Below are 17,545 nucleotides of genomic sequence, written 5' to 3'. Positions count from 1 at the left end.
GAGAGGAGCCTGCACCTCCCACTACTGTGGTGCCCACCCCAGAGGAGTCTGCAGCCCCAGCTGCTGCAGTGCCCACCCCAGGGGAGTTTGCAGCCCTAGCTGCTGCAGTGTCCACCCCGGAGGAGCCTGCCACCCCAGCTGCTGCAGTGCCCACCCCAGGGGAGCCTGCTGCCCCTACTGCTGCAGTGCCCACCCCAGGGGAGCCTGCTGCCCCGGCTGCTGCAGTGCCTGTTGTGGAGGAAGTATTCCCTGCTGGCGTACCCTTCCAGGGAGATACTGCCCATACTGACTCAGTGCCTGTCTTAGAAGAAGGAAGTCCTGTTCTAGAGGAGGCTTCCCCTGCTGGAATGTGGATCAAGGAGGACCTTGATTCCCCAGCATTTGGAATGAAAGAGGTGACTGGCACAGTGCTGCATGGGAAAGTGCCTCTGGCTGCAGTTGATGGATTAAATTCAAATGAGGTAATTGTTGCTCATGTTGTTGGGGAAGGATCTGGAGAGTAAAGTGAGATTTGCAAGTTCTCTGACTTGGTGGTGATTAGAAAGGGCACAGATTGTTCTTTCTTTGGTTCCCTTTGAGGTGTCTGGGCTTTCCTGGGCTTTTTTGGTCTTTTTATTGAGTTTATGGGGAAAATGTGTTTTTATCTGCTGAAAAACTTCATAATTCAGACTCTCTCATTGTTTTTAATTCAGACATAAGCAAAACCCAAAGAAAACAGGGATGTAAACAGTTTTTGGCTTACATTTTGAAAAAGATTATTAACAAGAAAGGGTGATTCTGCTTTTGAATTTTACAATAAGCATGTTCTTTCCTAAATCAAGAGGCTGCTTATTCATCGGTGATGTCAGCAGTCAGGTAGAGGCTAGAATGTGGACTTTGGAGTGAGACCTGGAGTACTTTTTAACCACTCTAAGACAGTTAAATGTCCTGAGGCTCCAGTTTCTTCATTTGTTAAGGCAGAAGAACCCTATGAGGGTTGTGAGGATAAAATGAGATAATCCAGTCAACGCACCAAACATAGAAGATTTCAATTACTGTCAATATGCTCCCCCCCTTTCCCTTTCTATCTATCTATTTATTTATTTATTTATGGCTGCGTTGGGTCTTTGTTGCTGCTCACGGGCTTTCTCTAGTTGCGGCGAGCAGGGGCTACTCTTCATTGTGGTGCGCAGGCTTCTCATTGTGGTGGCTTCTCTTGTTGTGGAGCAGGGGCTCTAGGCGCACGGGCTTCAGTAATTGTGGCACATGGGCTCAGTAGTTGTGGATTGCGGGCTCTAGAGCTCAGGCTCAGTAGCTGTGGCGCAGGGGCTTAGTTGCTCCACGGCATGTGGGATCTTCCCGGACCAGGGCTCGTGTCTCCTGCTTTGCCAGGCGGATTCTTAACCACTGAGCCACCAGGGAAGCCCCCCAACCCTTTCCCTTTCGAATAGATATGTTGGTTGGTTGAAAGAATTCACCAAGGCGGGTTGGAAGAAAGCCATATGTAGATGTGTGAATAACAGTTTTTTAATACAAATGTGTGTTTTTAAAAGCCTAATAAGGCACAATAATATTTATGAAAAAGAGGCATTTTAGTCATCTTGTCAAACTTTGTATCCTGAAGCAGTCACTTTTCCTTTCCTGGACCTCTTGTTTCTTAATCCATAAAATGAGAATTGGGCTGATGTCCTCCTGGGTCTCTCTTAGCTCCAGGATTTTGAGATTCCTGATGTTAGAAAACAGAATGTGTTGTGAACCCTCTTCCCAGGCTTCCTGTCCTTGAGCATATTCTTGGTCAAAGGATTTTGAAAGTGGCAGCTTTCTGCAGTTCACTGTCCTATCGTCATTTGGTCGCTGGTAAGCAGTGAAGGAGTTAGAAGTTTAGTCAAATACAGTCAGGGGTTACTGACTGAGGAGGTGGTTTTGATTTTACACCATCCCCGGGACCCAAAACAGTGCCTTCTTCATAATATGCCTTCCCTGTTGCGAGTGGATGAATATTAATCTCCTGAATATCCATGGATGCTGCAAGAAAGCTGGGTTCACCCCATTGCAGAACCTTCCAGGGCAGCCTTAGCTGGAGGACCCATTAAACATGCAGCTGCCAGCAATGAAAAACCGTCTTGATTGTAGGCTATAAGCCGTCAACTGTGCCACAGATCCTCCTGCTTAGCTGAGTGATGGTAGTGTCACCTGGGCTTCACCAGTTATTTTGTAATTAGGCATCCCATCAAATTAGAATGCATCACCTTTCAGATTGAGGGATTTGATTCAGTTTTCTGAGTTTTACTGAATTTGGGATTGACACTAAGATCCCAGCAACCTATCCAAAGTCACCAGCATTCTTGATTATACAGAATATTTCTAGTATAAAGCCTACAGCAATAATCAATGAAATATAGGGATTACATTATAAAGAGCCAGTCACATCTGCATAAAGGAAGAATATTCAGAGAAACCCTTAATATCAGTCTCTGGGATCTCTGTTTCCCCATCTACAAAATGAGTAGGTGGGGCTAGGTAATCTCTAAGGATCCTTCCAGCTACAGGAGGTTGTCATTTTATGAAATATTGCCTGATATAAATGACAGGAGAAGGAAATTGTAGCCCAGCTGCAAAATCTATGATTTAAAATGAACTGTTTTAGATCCTTTGCATGTGTATGTACAAATGTACACATGTATACATGGTTAAAATAGATAAAAGCTTTCCAATTGCAATTGCAAGAAGGTTTGATAGAGGAAGCAAAAGGCCAGAACTTGCTTGCTATTTCTGTAGTGGGATCCTAGGCCCACTAAGAACAATATGTGATTATTTAAGCTCTCTCCTCATGTTTAGATTTCCTTAGTCTTATTTCCAGTCATTGGTTCAATGGAAGAAAAAAACCTTTTGTATAAAACAGTGGTTCTATAAAATTAAAATTTGCCAAGAAAATCTCTTTAAGCAAAAACTGGGGAGCCCCGCAACTTCAGTTCAGTGTTTGAATACTCAGCTGATCAGCAGAACTTTTATGGATTTGTTTGCTTTCTCTAACACTATTTCTATGCAAGGATTCATTCATTTACTGGATAAATATTTATTGTGTAGCTGCTCTGAGCCAGGCACTGGGGCTTCTGCAGTGAATAGCATCGGCATGGTCCCTGCCCTTGTGGAACTTATACTGTAGTAGGGGAGGCAGACATTAAGCAAAAACGACACAAATACATGGTTACGAATGTGGCAAATGCTTTGAATAAAAAATAAAGGTTATGATGAGAAACAATAGGGGTATTTAACTTCAATTGTGGTGTCAGGGAAGGAATTTTAAAACTAAAACCTGAAGGATAAGTTATTTAGTTACTTAGAGAGTCAGAGGGAAGAGCATTCCAGACAAAGGAAATGGTAACTGGGAAGAGCTTGGCATGTTAGAGCTAAAAGAAAGCCAAGTGGCTTGACCACAGTGAGCAAGGGTTCCGGAAGAGTGCCTTGCAGTAAACCTGGAGAGTTAGGAAGGGGCCAGATGATGCAGGGGCTGAGAAAGAAGTCCTCAAAAGGATTTCTACCTTAAGAGCCGTAAGAAGCTATTGAAAGATTTTAAGTAGGGGAGTGAAATGATTTCATTTACGTTTTTTAAAAGATGTCTCTCAGCTTAAAGATAGAGAAAACTGGTTCACACTGACAGTAAACATTCTCAACATTATCCGGGGTTTATAATTCTCAGATTTCTTTTGTCTTATATTTGTTAGTTCGTATTATGATTATTGACATGGAATACAGAAAACACAGAGTGGTTTGCAACTTTAAAAAAAAAATCACACTGGCTACTGTGTTTAGAGTGGATTGCAGGGGATCAAGGACAGAGTAAACAAGCCTGCTAGATTACTGCAATTGTCCAGGTGGCTTGGACTAGAGAGATGTCAGTGGATTTGAAGACAATTGGATGGATCTAAGATACAGTTTGGAGGCAGAATCAGTAAGACCTGATAATGGCTTTCATATTGGGAGGGAGTGAGGGGGAGTTATCAAAGATGGCTTCTAGTTCTGGTTTGCACAACTGAGTGGATGGGTGTTGGAGGGTGGAGGGAACAAAAAGTACTCATTAAACCGAGAAGGCATCTTGAGACCAAAAAAGGAGGCAGGTAGCTCCATATAATCAATGGATCAGTTTATTACAGGGTAACTTACTGTCAGGGTGAGATTAGACAGACAACAACTCGAAGCATTCGCAGCTGTACTCTGCACCGCCCAGGGGGCCACTGGGACAATTCTACAGTTAACCTAGGGTCTGGGGTTTATGGGGTGGGGGCAGCAGGTGCTTGGAAACAGGACGTGCATTCCTAAGTCAAGATTTATGAATGGGTACTAGTCTCATGGGCGCCAGGAATATATGTCCGTGAAGGTTTTCGTCATTGTTTGGGGACTAACAGAGCATAGGGGCTACTGGGTCCTGATGATTATTAAACAATATCTATTATCTACAAAGCCCGTGACAACAGAGAAGTGATTTACTGTACGGTACAGTCCTGGGTTGGGTCAGCAAAAGGATGCGAGAAGCTCTAAGGGCCCAAAATGGCGTCAGTTATGCTCACAGCCATACAATGGGGGCGGTAGTAAATTGCTTAGGGAAGAACAGACTTGGGGAAGAGGAAATTAGCAGGTTCGATTTTGGAATGGTTAAGTTCAAGATGCCTGTGATTCATTTGTATGGCAATATTAAGCAAGTAGTTGGATATCCAGATTTGAAATTCAAAAGATATTTATAAATTTTAGAGTGATGAGCATTTATCATGGTAAGTATTTAAAGCCGTAGGAATGGATAGAATTGCTTAGAGGAGAGTGTGGAATGAGAAGAGGGCTCAGGACTGACGTGCTACTCTTATCCCTACCCACAAAGGCTAACATTTGGAGATGTAGAAGAGGAAGCGGGCAAAGGACATCAACAAAGGATCAGTCAGGATGAAAACTGGGAGACTGTGGTGTTACCAAAGATAAAAGCATTTGAAGAAGTTCTTTGGGAAGTTTTCTGTTTTATGTCCCTGTTGCATCTTACGGCCTTGCAATAATTTTTACTAGTGTTCCGCTCTGGGAAATGTCTGCGAGCACTGGTTAGTTAATAACATAGCACAGTCCCACTGAAATAATAAGGAGTAGGAATTTAATGTATCCTAAAAGCACTGGTTTTGCACAACAGCTTTATTTGGGAGTTGAGAGAAAAGGAGCAAGTGTTTTCAAATTTACTTTCTTTAACATTCTGTTCACTGGTGTTCAGTATAAATATTTAAACAGTACTTAGTATCTAGAGGCACTTTCATATATTTTTTAACTTCTGGGGAAAAAAATGAGACAAATACCAATTCCCTGTCAACTTAATCCATAGAGTGGGCATGGGAACTGAAGTAACCTCTAATGCTTCTATGTGAAGTCTTCACGAACAAAGTAAATCCAAATTTTAAGAAAAGAATTCGCTGTGTTATATGAAAGAGATTGTTAAGCTATTTAAATTTTATTTTTGCTTTTCTGTGTCATTTACATTGATAGCCCGTAGAGCTTCTTGCCAGGAGAGGAGGTATTCTCTGTGTTGCCCAATATATTAGGCCCTAGCCACACGTGGCTGTTGACCCGATGAAATGTGGCTAGTGTGGTTGAGGAACTGAATTTCTAGTTAAAGAGCCACAAGTAGCTGTTGGCTACCATATTGGCACAACAGAGAAAAAATTAAATGTCAGTCATAGCATGAGACAGGATTTAACTACTGAGTAAAAGGGGGCTCTTCAGTGTGGACTTGACATCTTCTCTCTGTACCTTAGGCATTTCTGCTTTCTTTGCCTTTCCAACCCCTGCCCCACAGCCGTTTTGTTGCACTCAAGCAGCTTAAGCTGTGGGAGTTGTTTTTCCCCCCTCTGCTCTGATTTTTCTGCAGTGAAAACATCTTTAACACAAAATAGAATCATAGCACTTGCTTTCTCTGGGAACCATGCTGTCGGAGTAACAGTCATTTTTAACTGAACTGCCTTGTAGTGTTGCCTAACAAAATATGGTGTAGTCGGATTATAGTGTAAAATGAAGCCCACTGGTGAGTACCTGTATAACCTTCCTTTTTCAGTGTTCCCTGGAGCCTTTCCTCCCTGGTGACTCACTTGTTCAGCCACAGACCACTCTTGCTAGAATCAGTTTCCTAATCCTAGTGTGATCTGTGGTCTCACATAGGCCAAAATCAGTCTTACCCAAACTTATAATTTTCTTTCACATTTATTTTTGTCCTCTTCGATTTTCTGTCATTCTTTGGCTTTAATTGGCTCACCTGTCTCACTGAAACTGAAGGAACTTTTTATGGAAGAGAAAAGAATGGAAATAGATCTAGACTAGTGGAAATATGGCTCATTTTATCCTCTGATAATTGAGAGAAATCTGATCTTAGGGACAAATATTTATCTCATTCTTTTCCTTAATACCATTAGAGTGGCAAAAGTACTGTTCTCTTGTGACTCTTTGTTTCCTTTTAGAAAGTTCCAAGTAATAATGGACCTTGACTGCATTAGAAAGAAACATGCACATTGCTTGTTACACTTGTTCATATTGTTTTAAAATTCCATTGTTTCATGGTGAACATGGATATATAGTATCATTATTTTAAAAATATTTTATGTATACCTGCATCTTACTCAGAGTAGGTGCCTGAAGTTGTTAAGGACATCTCCCAGTATTACTGGCCCATTTCCCTTTGTAATCAGAAGAATACTATTTCAAGATTATTGGCTGTGTGTGGTCTGTGGCCTTGGAACAGAATGGAGTTAAATAGCCACAGGGGGATTAAGCTATGAGGTTGGTGTTCTTCACACCATTAATATGTTTTGGCTAATTGAGTTATTAGTCCAAGTCAGAGAAGAGCCTTGCATGTATCAGTGGTCAATTAAAGCTATTCCCCAAGGTATTTTTAATCTTAAATACTAGTCAGTCTTCACTTTTAGGACTGATATGCATCACACTTTCATGATATCTTGAGGCTGGTGCTGCTTTTATTCTCTATAGCTTTTTGCATTAAAAATTAAGAAGATTAAAAAACAAACAAAAACAAACCATGAGTCATTGAGTTAAATGCCTAAGTAGTGCTGTAACTCTCTGTAATTACTTGTCCATAAGAGAATGTATGTATTGAAATATGAAACCACGTTTCCTTGATCCTTTCCTGTACAAATGGCTTGTTTTCTCTTGTTATTCCTGGCCCTCCCTTGTTAAATCATAAATCTCCCAAGAATAACCAGTCGCTGTGTGGTGTAGAGGATCTCATTGCCTTTAGATTAAATCTTCTTTGGCTTACAATTATCTAGATGTTTCAGAAAGAACAGGTGGATCCTCTTCAGATGAAACTACAGCAGGTGAATGGACTCGGCCAGGGTTTGATCCAGAGTGCCGGAAAAAACTGTGATGTGCAGGGTTTGGAACATGACATGGAAGAGATCAACGCTCGGTGGAACACATTGAATAAAAAGGTGAGTATACTGGGGATGGAGGGGAGAGAAAAGAGACATTGCAATCTCTGGTTTCCCTGGCACCTGAATGCAAATAAAAATTTGCAGTTCCAGTCTGTAGTTACAAAAAGAGGTGAGTAGTCATTTAAAAGCTCTCTCCTTTCTCGTAATGAACCTCCATGTCTGTGATACAGGTTGCACAAAGAATCGCACAACTCCAGGAGGCTTTGTTGCATTGTGGGAAGTTCCAAGATGCCTTGGAGCCGTTGCTCAGCTGGTTGGCAGACACTGAGGAGCTCATAGCCAATCAGAAACCCCCATCTGCTGAGTATAAAGTGGTGAAAGCACAGATCCAAGAACAGAAGGTAAGTGAGAATGTTGGAGCAGTGAACTGTAACAGCCGTAGGGAATGACAGACAACACATTTGCTTATGGTTTCAGGAGCATATTCAGGAGTTTTAGTAGAATCCTAACCTACCTTGTGTGATCCAGAAAAGAAAGACAGAAATTGATTTTCATCATCTTACTTTATAATCTCCTAGATTACCATGACATGTATCGAACTGAACCATTTTGCTTGTTCACTTATCCTATTTCAGTGTTTCAGTCACCACTTTATCTTAAGAGGTTTTTAGTGTTTTTTGGGTCAGCAATATTTAAATAATGTATATCATGTATAAGGTTCTATCTATATATGTATATATTTTGGGTTTAATTTCCATTTCAGTGCCTTTTTCTCCTGGTTCAAACTAAGTTCCGTATCAGTCACATAATGATAGTCACTGCTCCATTTAAAACCCTAAGTGTATGAAAAGTTTATATGGGTGGTAGGAATTATATCTCATGTTTTTGCCTTAGGATGAAAAAAAAAACTTCATTATTCAATTAAACTTAGGGCTCAGTGGGGTGAGGTTTTGGATTTTGTTTGTTTTCCTTGTTTCAGATTTTAAAGTGACCCCATGTTATCACTTTTCATTCCTTTTAAACATGTACATCAGTTGCTCCAGCGGCTCCTAGATGATCGAAAGGCCACAGTAGACATGCTTCAAGCAGAAGGAGGCAGAATAGCCCAGGCAGCTGAGCGGGCTGATAGAGAGAAGATCACTGCGCAGTTGGAGAGTCTTGAAACTAGATGGACAGGACTACTCAGCAAGGCAGCAGCCAGGTAAAGCCACTGGGGTTTTGAGGAATATAGGTCCGAGGCGGTTTCTGACTTGTGTCACTGAGGTGCTCTAAAAGCCCCTGGATGATTCATACAGTGCTTTGGTAGGTGTTTAACGGCTTTTGTCTTGAAGAGAGATAAGTTTTTAGAGGTGATCCTCATAACCAGAGTAACTCAGGAAATGAGCCTCAGCTACTCCATAAATTTCTGAGACCTGGAAGACTCATTGCTCTTTGGTGGTGTTCTGTTGCAATATAATCTTGGTTCCAAACAGCAGACGCAGACTCGTACAATCCAGCCAAGTTATTTTCTGAGTTTTGGAAACAGATTTTTTCCATTCATATTTATAAATAATGTTTTCGATACTTGGAATTGAAATTTATCATGTTCTTTTCTGTTAGCTTATCCTAATATTAGATGTTCTTACATCTAGGAGCTAGTCTGTGGTTCTGTTAAATGAGCATTCAAGAGATGCATGGACTTTCTTCACTAAATGGCCACGAGACAGGCAGTATACTTTTCTTCTCCAAGGAAGTGCTTTCTCTTTCCATAGCTATAAGTTAGCCCAGTGTCACTTGAGCTTTTAATAAGTCACACCATGTCTTCACTTTTAGCTTATACTGTTCTCAGTTTTAAAAATAAATGATAACTAATCAGAAATCAGTATGAGAGTTGTAGAGCTGATCATGTATTACCTAGGTAGCCACGGGCCGTCTTCAGATAACCTCCTCTTCAGTCTCTTTACTTCTACCCATCCATGGCTTGCTTATTTCTTATCTGAGCTACAAAGTATTTGCTTGCTCCACGTTAGTGGGAGAAACAAATGAAAGAATTCAACTTATTTTCATTTCCAAATTGCACCACTTTTCTTCTGTCTCTCTATCCATTTCCACTAATAGCACCATTAACCTTCCAGTTTCCTAGGCTTAAAACCTCAACCTCATTTTTTACCCTTTTTTCCCCCTGCTTTGTGTCCCATATCTATCAGGATGCTAAATTCTGTCCATTTCACTTCTACAGTGTCTTTCCTTTCTGTCCATTTCTCTAATTCCCACTCGCCTCAGTTCATGACTTACAAACTCTCACTTAGGCTAGTTCCCATGAGGTGGCTCACCTGATCATCACTCTACTGCTGCTTACCCTCAAGCCTTCCCCTCTTTGCACGCTCAGAGACATTTAATGACTCCCCGTTGCCTATAAAATAAAGTCTCTTTAATCCAACATTCAAAGCCCTCTACTGTTTGGCCCTAACCTACCTTTCTTAGTTTCCACTATTCTCATTCCTTGTGGGCACAGTAAACAGTATTCGGTTCTTCAGTATCTTCTGTCAGTTCCCTAATTCTGTCTTTGCTGATGGTGTTGCATCTTCCATGAAATACTTCTATTCATCTCCCCTGCTTTTATGAAGGTTTTCTTTATTCCCCAAGCATAGAACAATTTCACTTTCATCTTAACTGCCATAACTCATCATCTGTACCTTGTATTATGGTCATTATTTTATGTACTTATCTCCTAGATCCTTAAGCTCACTAAAGTCATGGTTTGTTCCTAATGTATCTTTTTATGACTCTTTCCTTCTACCCTACTTGCTTCCATCCTCCTAGTCTAACACAGTTTCTGAGCCAATATTTTAAAGAGAAATACCAAGAGCAGTGTCATTTGTTGTAGACATCCTAAAGACTTTTGTTTAGATTCTTTAATACTGGTTTTTCGATGCCTCTAAATTATTTTAGCTCTTCTCTTTGCTACCCCAAATCCTATTACATTGATTTCTTCAAACTTTCAGATTCCAAAATCAGAGGTGAGTAAGAAAGACATAGAAATTAGGGGCAATTTTTTTAAGAATGAAATTTTTTAAATTTAGAATTTAAAAAAGAACAGGTACATATATATGTATAACTGAATCACTTTGTTGTACACCTGAAACTAACACAACATTGTTACTCAACTATACTCCAGTATAAAATATAGTATTTTATTCTTTTTAAAAAAAAGAATAAAATCTATAAGCAGGTCATTAACCAATTAAAATAACCCACCAAGCAATATTTTAAAAATGAAATTCTTGATTAATAATATTTAAGATTATATGTTTTAGTTGTATTATTAATTCAAGATGTATTTTGCAAGTGGACATAAACTAAGAAAGGAAGTTCTATACTTTATATTGACATTTAAAAATAGCATCTAGAAATATATTTTTCTTTATACTCGAGCATAATTAAATTTCCAGATAATTAAGATGGCAGATCTTTATATTAAATCATTTCTTATTAAGATAAGTTTGTCCAGAGTAGGCGTTCAGTGAAGGTTTTCTGAAATAAAAGTCACATGCTTCCAGGGCCTTTTCAGATGACATAGCACTGAGTCTGTTTTTAATGCTCCAGCGTCATCGTCATGGCCTTTGATTGTTAATCTGTGTGCTCATACAGCTCTGCGGTGGTTTTTCTGTCTGTTGCTTATTAGGCTGCCTCCAGCATTCAGGCTTCCTCTCTCCTTTTGTAATTTGCTGATTTTAATCTGCAGGGTATTTGAAATCCAAGCTAAGTGTGGATGTTACATTAAATAAGATTCCAGATTTAAGATTCCATTTATAAAGTCCATAGATCTTTTGGCTGCTGTTTGCCTTGGCAAATTCAGCTAGTTTGAGGTCATTTTTTGCCTTGAATCAGAATTCAAAGTTATGCTGTGGGGCTTGAAATTACTAGAAGCCTGACTGGATTGGGGGAGATAGGAAGGGGGGTTCTCATTCATAGCTTGGTCTGCCTTTGTTCTTCAAATGCTCTCTCTTCTCTTCACTCACAAGTGAAGGTAGCAGTGATGGGGAAAGAGAAATGAAAACTGATGATTTTTTTTTACTCCTTTAAACTTTATTTTGGTCACCTGTACAGAGGATGCACGTGCCACATCCAATAGGAGACAGAGTAGTAGAAGGTCTGATTATAATCCTCATTGTACTATTGCTACCCAGTGGGCGACCTGGACAGATCTTTCTTTAAGCCTTCAGGGTTGTTTTTCTCTTTTGTAATAGTGGGATAATTCTGCCTACCTTACAAGGGCATGACAGAATCAAAATAAGGTACTGCTTATGAAAGCCTTTAAAACAGCAAAGTACTGTTTATGTGTGTTCTGTTTACTATTGATATTTCAAATGTGCCTCATTAAGATTGGCCTTTTACTGAATATAGTACTATTATCAGTCTTAATGTGACTTTTTGCCTGAGCAGCTTGTTCTATATATTTGTGTAGGCAAAAACAGCTGGAAGATATCCTGGTTCTGGCCAAACAATTCCATGAGACAGCTGAGCCTATTTCTGACTTCTTATCTGTCACAGAGAAAAAGCTCGCTAACTCAGAACCTGTTGGCACTCAGACTGCCAAAATACAGCAGCAGATTGTTCGGCACAAGGTAAGAAGTAGTTACGGTAAATGAAAACACAGAACTGGAACCAGAAATCCTAGAAAACTGCCTGCAGCATTCTATAAGATGTGTTTTGTGGGGTTTTTTTAATAAGTTTAATTTAAAATATGGTCCAGTTATTAATTGGACTAGTCACATTCTTGAAGTAAAAATAGAAATGGCCTAATAGGCTGCTATCAGGAAGAACAGCTTTTGTTCTCTGTTTCTATGTTATTTTTGCCCTTCAGTAGGTGAACTTTTATATTATTATTATATCATTTGTGATTCATTGTTTCATGTCTACTTTTCATTTATTTTGTTTCTGTTATTCATTTTTTCCATCTGGATTTCCAGGCTCTGGAGGAAGAAATAGAAAGCCATGCAACAGATGTGCACCAGGCAGTCAAAATTGGGCAGTCCCTCTCCTCCCTGACATGTTCTGCAGAGCAGGGTGTACTGTCTGAAAAGCTAGACTCATTGCAGGCCCGATTCAGTGAGATTCAAGACCGGTGCTGTCGGAAAGCAGCCCTGCTTGAACAAGCACTGTCTAACGCTAGGCTGTTCGGGGAGGATGAGGTGGAGGTGCTCAACTGGCTGGCTGAGGTTGAGGACAAGCTCAGTTCAGTGTTCGTAAAGGATTACAGACAGGATGTCCTGCAGAAGCAGCATGCTGACCACCTGGTATTCGTGTTTTCCATTCTTATTATGTTACTAAGTTATTTTGTAATTTTGATTCATGTTTCTCTTCATTTCTCTCTCTTTTTTTAAATTCCAAACATTTCAACTTTATTTTATACACAAGTGCATAGTTTTACAGACTGGACTAATCTATTTTTTGATGATTTACATGGAAATACTTGTACTTAACAGACCGAATCAATAATCCTAGAAGATGATCCAGAATGTAATCGGGCCATCTCAATTCCAACTCATGTTTTACATCATCAAGGAATTATCATTCAGTTTCCGCTTGAGCAGTTATGTGAAAGAATGTTCTGTAACAAAACCAGATTACCTAAATAGTAGTGCCTAGGGTTTTTTAATGGTTCTAGAATTTATATACTCAAATTCCAGGGATTCTGTGTCATCTGAGTAGAAACAACAATTTGCCCCTTTTTGTTTTCGTTTTTGTGACATTTCCTTGGGGATGGTAAAAATCAGCAAAGCAGTTTTTGGGTTTTAATAATCTTAGATTCTTCTGCTTCGTTGACTTCAGATATTGAGAGTTTTTAACCAGGATCCTGATTTAAGTCAGCCCGTTCTTGCTGACTTTCTTCTGTTGAACTTTCCGCCTTATTCTTTATTTTGGACATAGTAGACATTTTTGCTGAATTCTACTTCTACCTTTCTTGGGTTCACGTTTGGTACCAATAGATTAGTAAAGTGGATTTAGTCCTAAATCTCTTCTCATCAAAGGAAAGTTTGCCTATAAGTAGCTGATTTCATTGTTTTGAGTAATTAAAGAAGGGGGTAACCAAAGAGAAAATGAAGGAATCAAATATCTCATGTTTAAACTAAACTGGTATTGACCTCTTTACTTTAAATTTGGTCTCTTAAAGGGGTCACATTTCTTTCCCTTTGTTGTGCCATAGTTTTAGGATTAATGGTATTCTTTCCTTTCAGGCTTTAAATGAAGAAATTGTTAATAGAAAGAAGAATGTAGATCAAGCTATTAAAAACGGCCAGGCTCTTCTAAAACAAACCACAGGTACTTTGAAAAGTGCATCTCTTAGCACCTCTGTGGTCCCACAGACAATTACATCAGCACCCTGCAGTAGCCACTTCTCTTTGCAGATAGGAGGAGCTTAGTACTCACTAAGATTGTATTACCACGTGCTCCCAGGTGACGGGCAGCTTGGGTTCCTATTTCCTGCTCAATTTTTGAAAACTAAAACACTGTTGTCTCAGATCTGGTTATAGATGAAGGCTCCCCCTGTCCTCCAATATGGTGAATGCCAGCATTTACTGAAAGGTGCTGAGAATGTGTAGGAACACCTGCAGTCAAACTCAGATCTTAATAATCTCAGAAGTCACTTCTTCTATTGATTGAAGGTATATTTCCCACCTCCCTTAGTGTGGGATGCTAGGTGAAACCACTGCCATAGGGAGAGAGCATCTATAAAAGTTGAGCTCTGATTTGAAGAAAGGGAGGTTAAGAGGGCTCCCTCATATCCTATTAAATGTGAATAATTGTGTGCTGTCTCCCACAGGTGAAGAGGTATTGCTTATCCAAGAGAAACTGGATGGCATAAAGACTCGCTATGCAGACATCACACTCACTAGCTCCAAGGCCCTCAGAACCTTAGAGCAAGCTCGGCAGCTGGCCGCCAAGTTCCAGTCCACGTATGAGGAACTGACCTGGTGGCTGAGGGGAGTGGAGGAGGAGCTGGCAGCCAGTGGAGGACAGTCTCCCACAGGGGAGCAAATACCCCAGTTTCAGCAAAGGCAGAAGGTGAGCTGTCATTTCACACTGTAAAGGGAAAAAATTTTTCCTCTTAGAATCCTTAAGTTCTCTTAGAATTCTCTTAGAATCCTTAAATTCTTGTGTTTAATACCAACTATCTATACCTTAAATGTAAACCAGAAATTTCTGCCTGCCTTGTTTTTCGTTTATTCTTGGAAAATAAAATTTGATATACAGACCTATATAAAGCACTTGTTATGGTCTGAAGAAGAAAAAAGATTGTCTCAAAACCCTAGGAAGGGCTTCCCTGATGGCGCAGTGGTTAAGAATCCACCTGCCAATGCAGGGGACATGGGTTCGAGCCCCGGTCCAAGAAGATCCCACATGCCGCGGAGCAGCTAAGCCCATGCGCCACAACTACTGAGCCTGCGAGCCACAACTACTGAAGCTCGCGCACCTAGAGCCCGTGCTCTGCAACAAGAGAAGCCACCGCAGTGAGAAGCCCGCACACTACAACAAAGAGTAGCCCCTGCTCGCTGCAACTAGAGAAAGCCTGCGCACAGCAATGAAGACCCAACGCAGCCAAAAATAAATAAAATTGTTTTAAAAAACTGTTAAAAAAAAAAACCGTAAGAAGCTTGCTTTATATGCAACATTGTAGAATTTACTGTCATAGTTCATTCTCTAAAAGAGTACTTCATGGTTATGTTTGATTCTCCTGCAGGATCTAGTGCAGTTCTAGATGTGCAGAAATACTGTGTAGGTATTTGTTGAGGTAAATACCTATGATTAAAGCATTATTTATCATTTCTACTGAAGTAAGGAGAAAAAAAGCAAAAAGCACCATTCATGTTACCCAGAGACAGTCTGGCTGGAGAAGTCTTGCAGACAGTTCTAAGCGGCTAAGCCTAAAGTCAGGCTGTGGAGTGATTGAAAAATCTGAGACAAGAAAAAAAATAAATAAGTGAAGGAAGGAGGTCAGAGCCCTGCTGGGATGTGTGGTAGAGAGAGCACTTTCCACCCAGCACAGCTGCTAATGTGCTTAATTTAGCAAGGGATGGCCTGAAAACTTTTTTCCCTCTTTAGGAGCTAAAGAAGGAGGTCATGGAGCACAGGCTGGTGTTGGACACAGTGAATGAGGTGAGCCGTGCTCTCTTAGAGCTGGTGCCCTGGAGAGCCAGAGAAGGGCTGGATAAACTTGTGTCTGATGCCAATGAGCAGTACAAGCTGGTCAGTGACACTGTTGGACAAAGGGTGGATGAAATCGATGCTGCTATTCAGAGATCACAACAGGTAATCTTTATAAACACCTCTGCATTAATATTTTAGGCAGCGTGAAGTACAAAACTATGACCCACATAAATACAGGCTCAGGAATAGGAATAAATGAGATCAAGCTAAATCTGATGCAACGAATCATTTCAGTGGTGGGAACTGATTAGGTAAAGGTAAGTGAGGATGGATCTAGGTTTGACCAAAAATACTTGACCCCTTTGAGCAGAAAAGAACTTGGAGAAGAGAGTGTGTGAGCCCTTTCCTTGCTACTGCCCTGCTAAGAGGCAGATGGTGATGGGGGTAGATAATATCTAGATCCAAAAGGTCCAAGTGCATCACAATCTTAGTTTGACATAATCAGCTGTTTTAGCATTAGATGGAAAAGGGGACAGAACCAAGAACTATAATTACTATCAAATATGCTAACCAAAATAGCAGAGCCATCCAAAATAGAACCCTCCCAAGTAAACACAGGTGTCATATTTCCCTCAATCCTTTTTCCTTCCTACTTTCTGGGAAAAGTTATTTGCTTTTCTTTGTAGCTGGATATGCACCTATTAATGTGCCATGGTGCAAAAAATAAATTAATATAACATGACTCCTTGAGTTCATAGTGATAAGCAAATGCTTTCTGAACCACAGAGAAGTTTGCTCTGATGCCAAGTGCATTCCTGTTATGTCTTAATTAATATCCCTCATCCTGGCCAGATATTTCAGTGTGAAATTTATCACGCTTGGGAACTCACTTTCCTTTAAGTATTAGTGTAATTCGGCAACGTTGACGAGGAAGAGGTAAAAGATTGAGGGACCTCATTAAACAATGGTCACATAGAACATGTTCTTAGGTTTTGTATTTGTTGATGGCATTGCATACGTTATTGCATTCCATTTAAAGGTTTGGTGTTCTTCTGGGGCCTTAGGGTTCTTCAACTGAGCAAGTACTTCAAGTTAACTTGACTCAGCCGTCTGCCGCCATGGTAGTTTGTATTTAAACACATGACTGCTACTGTTTAGAGCATGGGTAGGAAAGAGGATTGGCAGAAAAAGAGCACAGCCTCAAAAAAGTACTCTCATTAGAAAGTGTATTTCTTTTGAAGAGTCTTGGTTTCCATGGTTGTTTCTAGCTGTAGAACCACTCACTGGGTCCTGTAATGTCTTTCTAAAGAAGTTGAAATAAGATCAACTCATATTTGTTGAAGTAGGATCAACTCTAAATTGTCTGCATCTTGATTTGTGATTTTATGAAATTGTCACCAATTTTGGCTTTACTTTGTGAGATGTAAACTGTGTTACTGAAAATCTAGGCCTTTCTATGTTGAATAAATTAGAATTCTCAGAAGGAGGACGTTGGCTGTAATATGTCCATTTTTCTTCAATATGTCTGTTAGTATGAGCAAGCTGCTGATGCAGAACTAGCTTGGGTTGCTGAAACAAAACGGAAACTGATGGCGCTGGGTCCAATCCGCTTGGAACAGGACCAGACCACAGCTCAGCTGCAGGTACAGAAGGTAAGTGACGTATTCACTGTGTCCTGAGCTAGAAGAAGCATCAGTCTCTTAAAGAGTGACTAGCAGAGAGTTTCTGACTATCCCAAGTAAAGTAGAATGAGTCAGTGTCATGATGGTGGGTAGAGACTAATTATATAAATATTTGGTTAGGATGAGGAAGAGATTTTTTGCTTTGTGAAAAGGATAGAAATAGGCCCATTAATCCAAGAAAGAGTAGTTAGCTGTTTCCTTCCTGGTTTTCAGGAGGGAAGATATTCTTATAAGCTACTAAAAGATAAGCATTGAAGATGTGTGGATAGGCAAAGTGTCAAACTTTATAAGAACAGTTTTTGATGTGGCTTTTTTTTTTTTTTTTTTTATTTTTTTTTT

The 17,545-nt window shown here is 40.1% G+C and overlaps 1 protein-coding gene across 1 annotated transcript in view; it reads left to right on the top strand.

Annotated features, from left to right (window-relative positions):
- Nucleotides 1-11: 11 nt before the first annotated feature.
- LOC113616644 (microtubule-actin cross-linking factor 1-like) overlaps nucleotides 12-17,545 on the top strand; it is a gene marked incomplete at its 3' end in the record, with an annotated part of 31,648 nt that continues 14,114 nt past the window's right edge. The window contains exons 1-10 of the mRNA XM_027100055.1: nucleotides 12-461; nucleotides 7,287-7,448; nucleotides 7,622-7,792; nucleotides 8,426-8,592; nucleotides 11,839-11,998; nucleotides 12,344-12,670; nucleotides 13,613-13,697; nucleotides 14,200-14,441; nucleotides 15,480-15,686; nucleotides 17,057-17,176. Coding sequence (XP_026955856.1) covers nucleotides 348-461; nucleotides 7,287-7,448; nucleotides 7,622-7,792; nucleotides 8,426-8,592; nucleotides 11,839-11,998; nucleotides 12,344-12,670; nucleotides 13,613-13,697; nucleotides 14,200-14,441; nucleotides 15,480-15,686; nucleotides 17,057-17,176 — 1,755 coding nt within the window. The remainder of the gene's footprint in view (nucleotides 462-7,286; nucleotides 7,449-7,621; nucleotides 7,793-8,425; nucleotides 8,593-11,838; nucleotides 11,999-12,343; nucleotides 12,671-13,612; nucleotides 13,698-14,199; nucleotides 14,442-15,479; nucleotides 15,687-17,056; nucleotides 17,177-17,545) is intronic.

The sequence above is a fragment of the Aethalodelphis obliquidens genome, unplaced genomic scaffold, assembly GCF_003676395.1.
Source record: "Aethalodelphis obliquidens isolate GAN/ISIS:26980383/991018 unplaced genomic scaffold, ASM367639v1 scaffold281, whole genome shotgun sequence".
In the NCBI taxonomy this organism is placed as follows: domain Eukaryota; kingdom Metazoa; phylum Chordata; class Mammalia; order Artiodactyla; family Delphinidae; genus Aethalodelphis; species Aethalodelphis obliquidens.
Note: the sequence above shows the minus strand (reverse complement) of the source record. Positions and strands in the feature narration are given on the sequence as shown.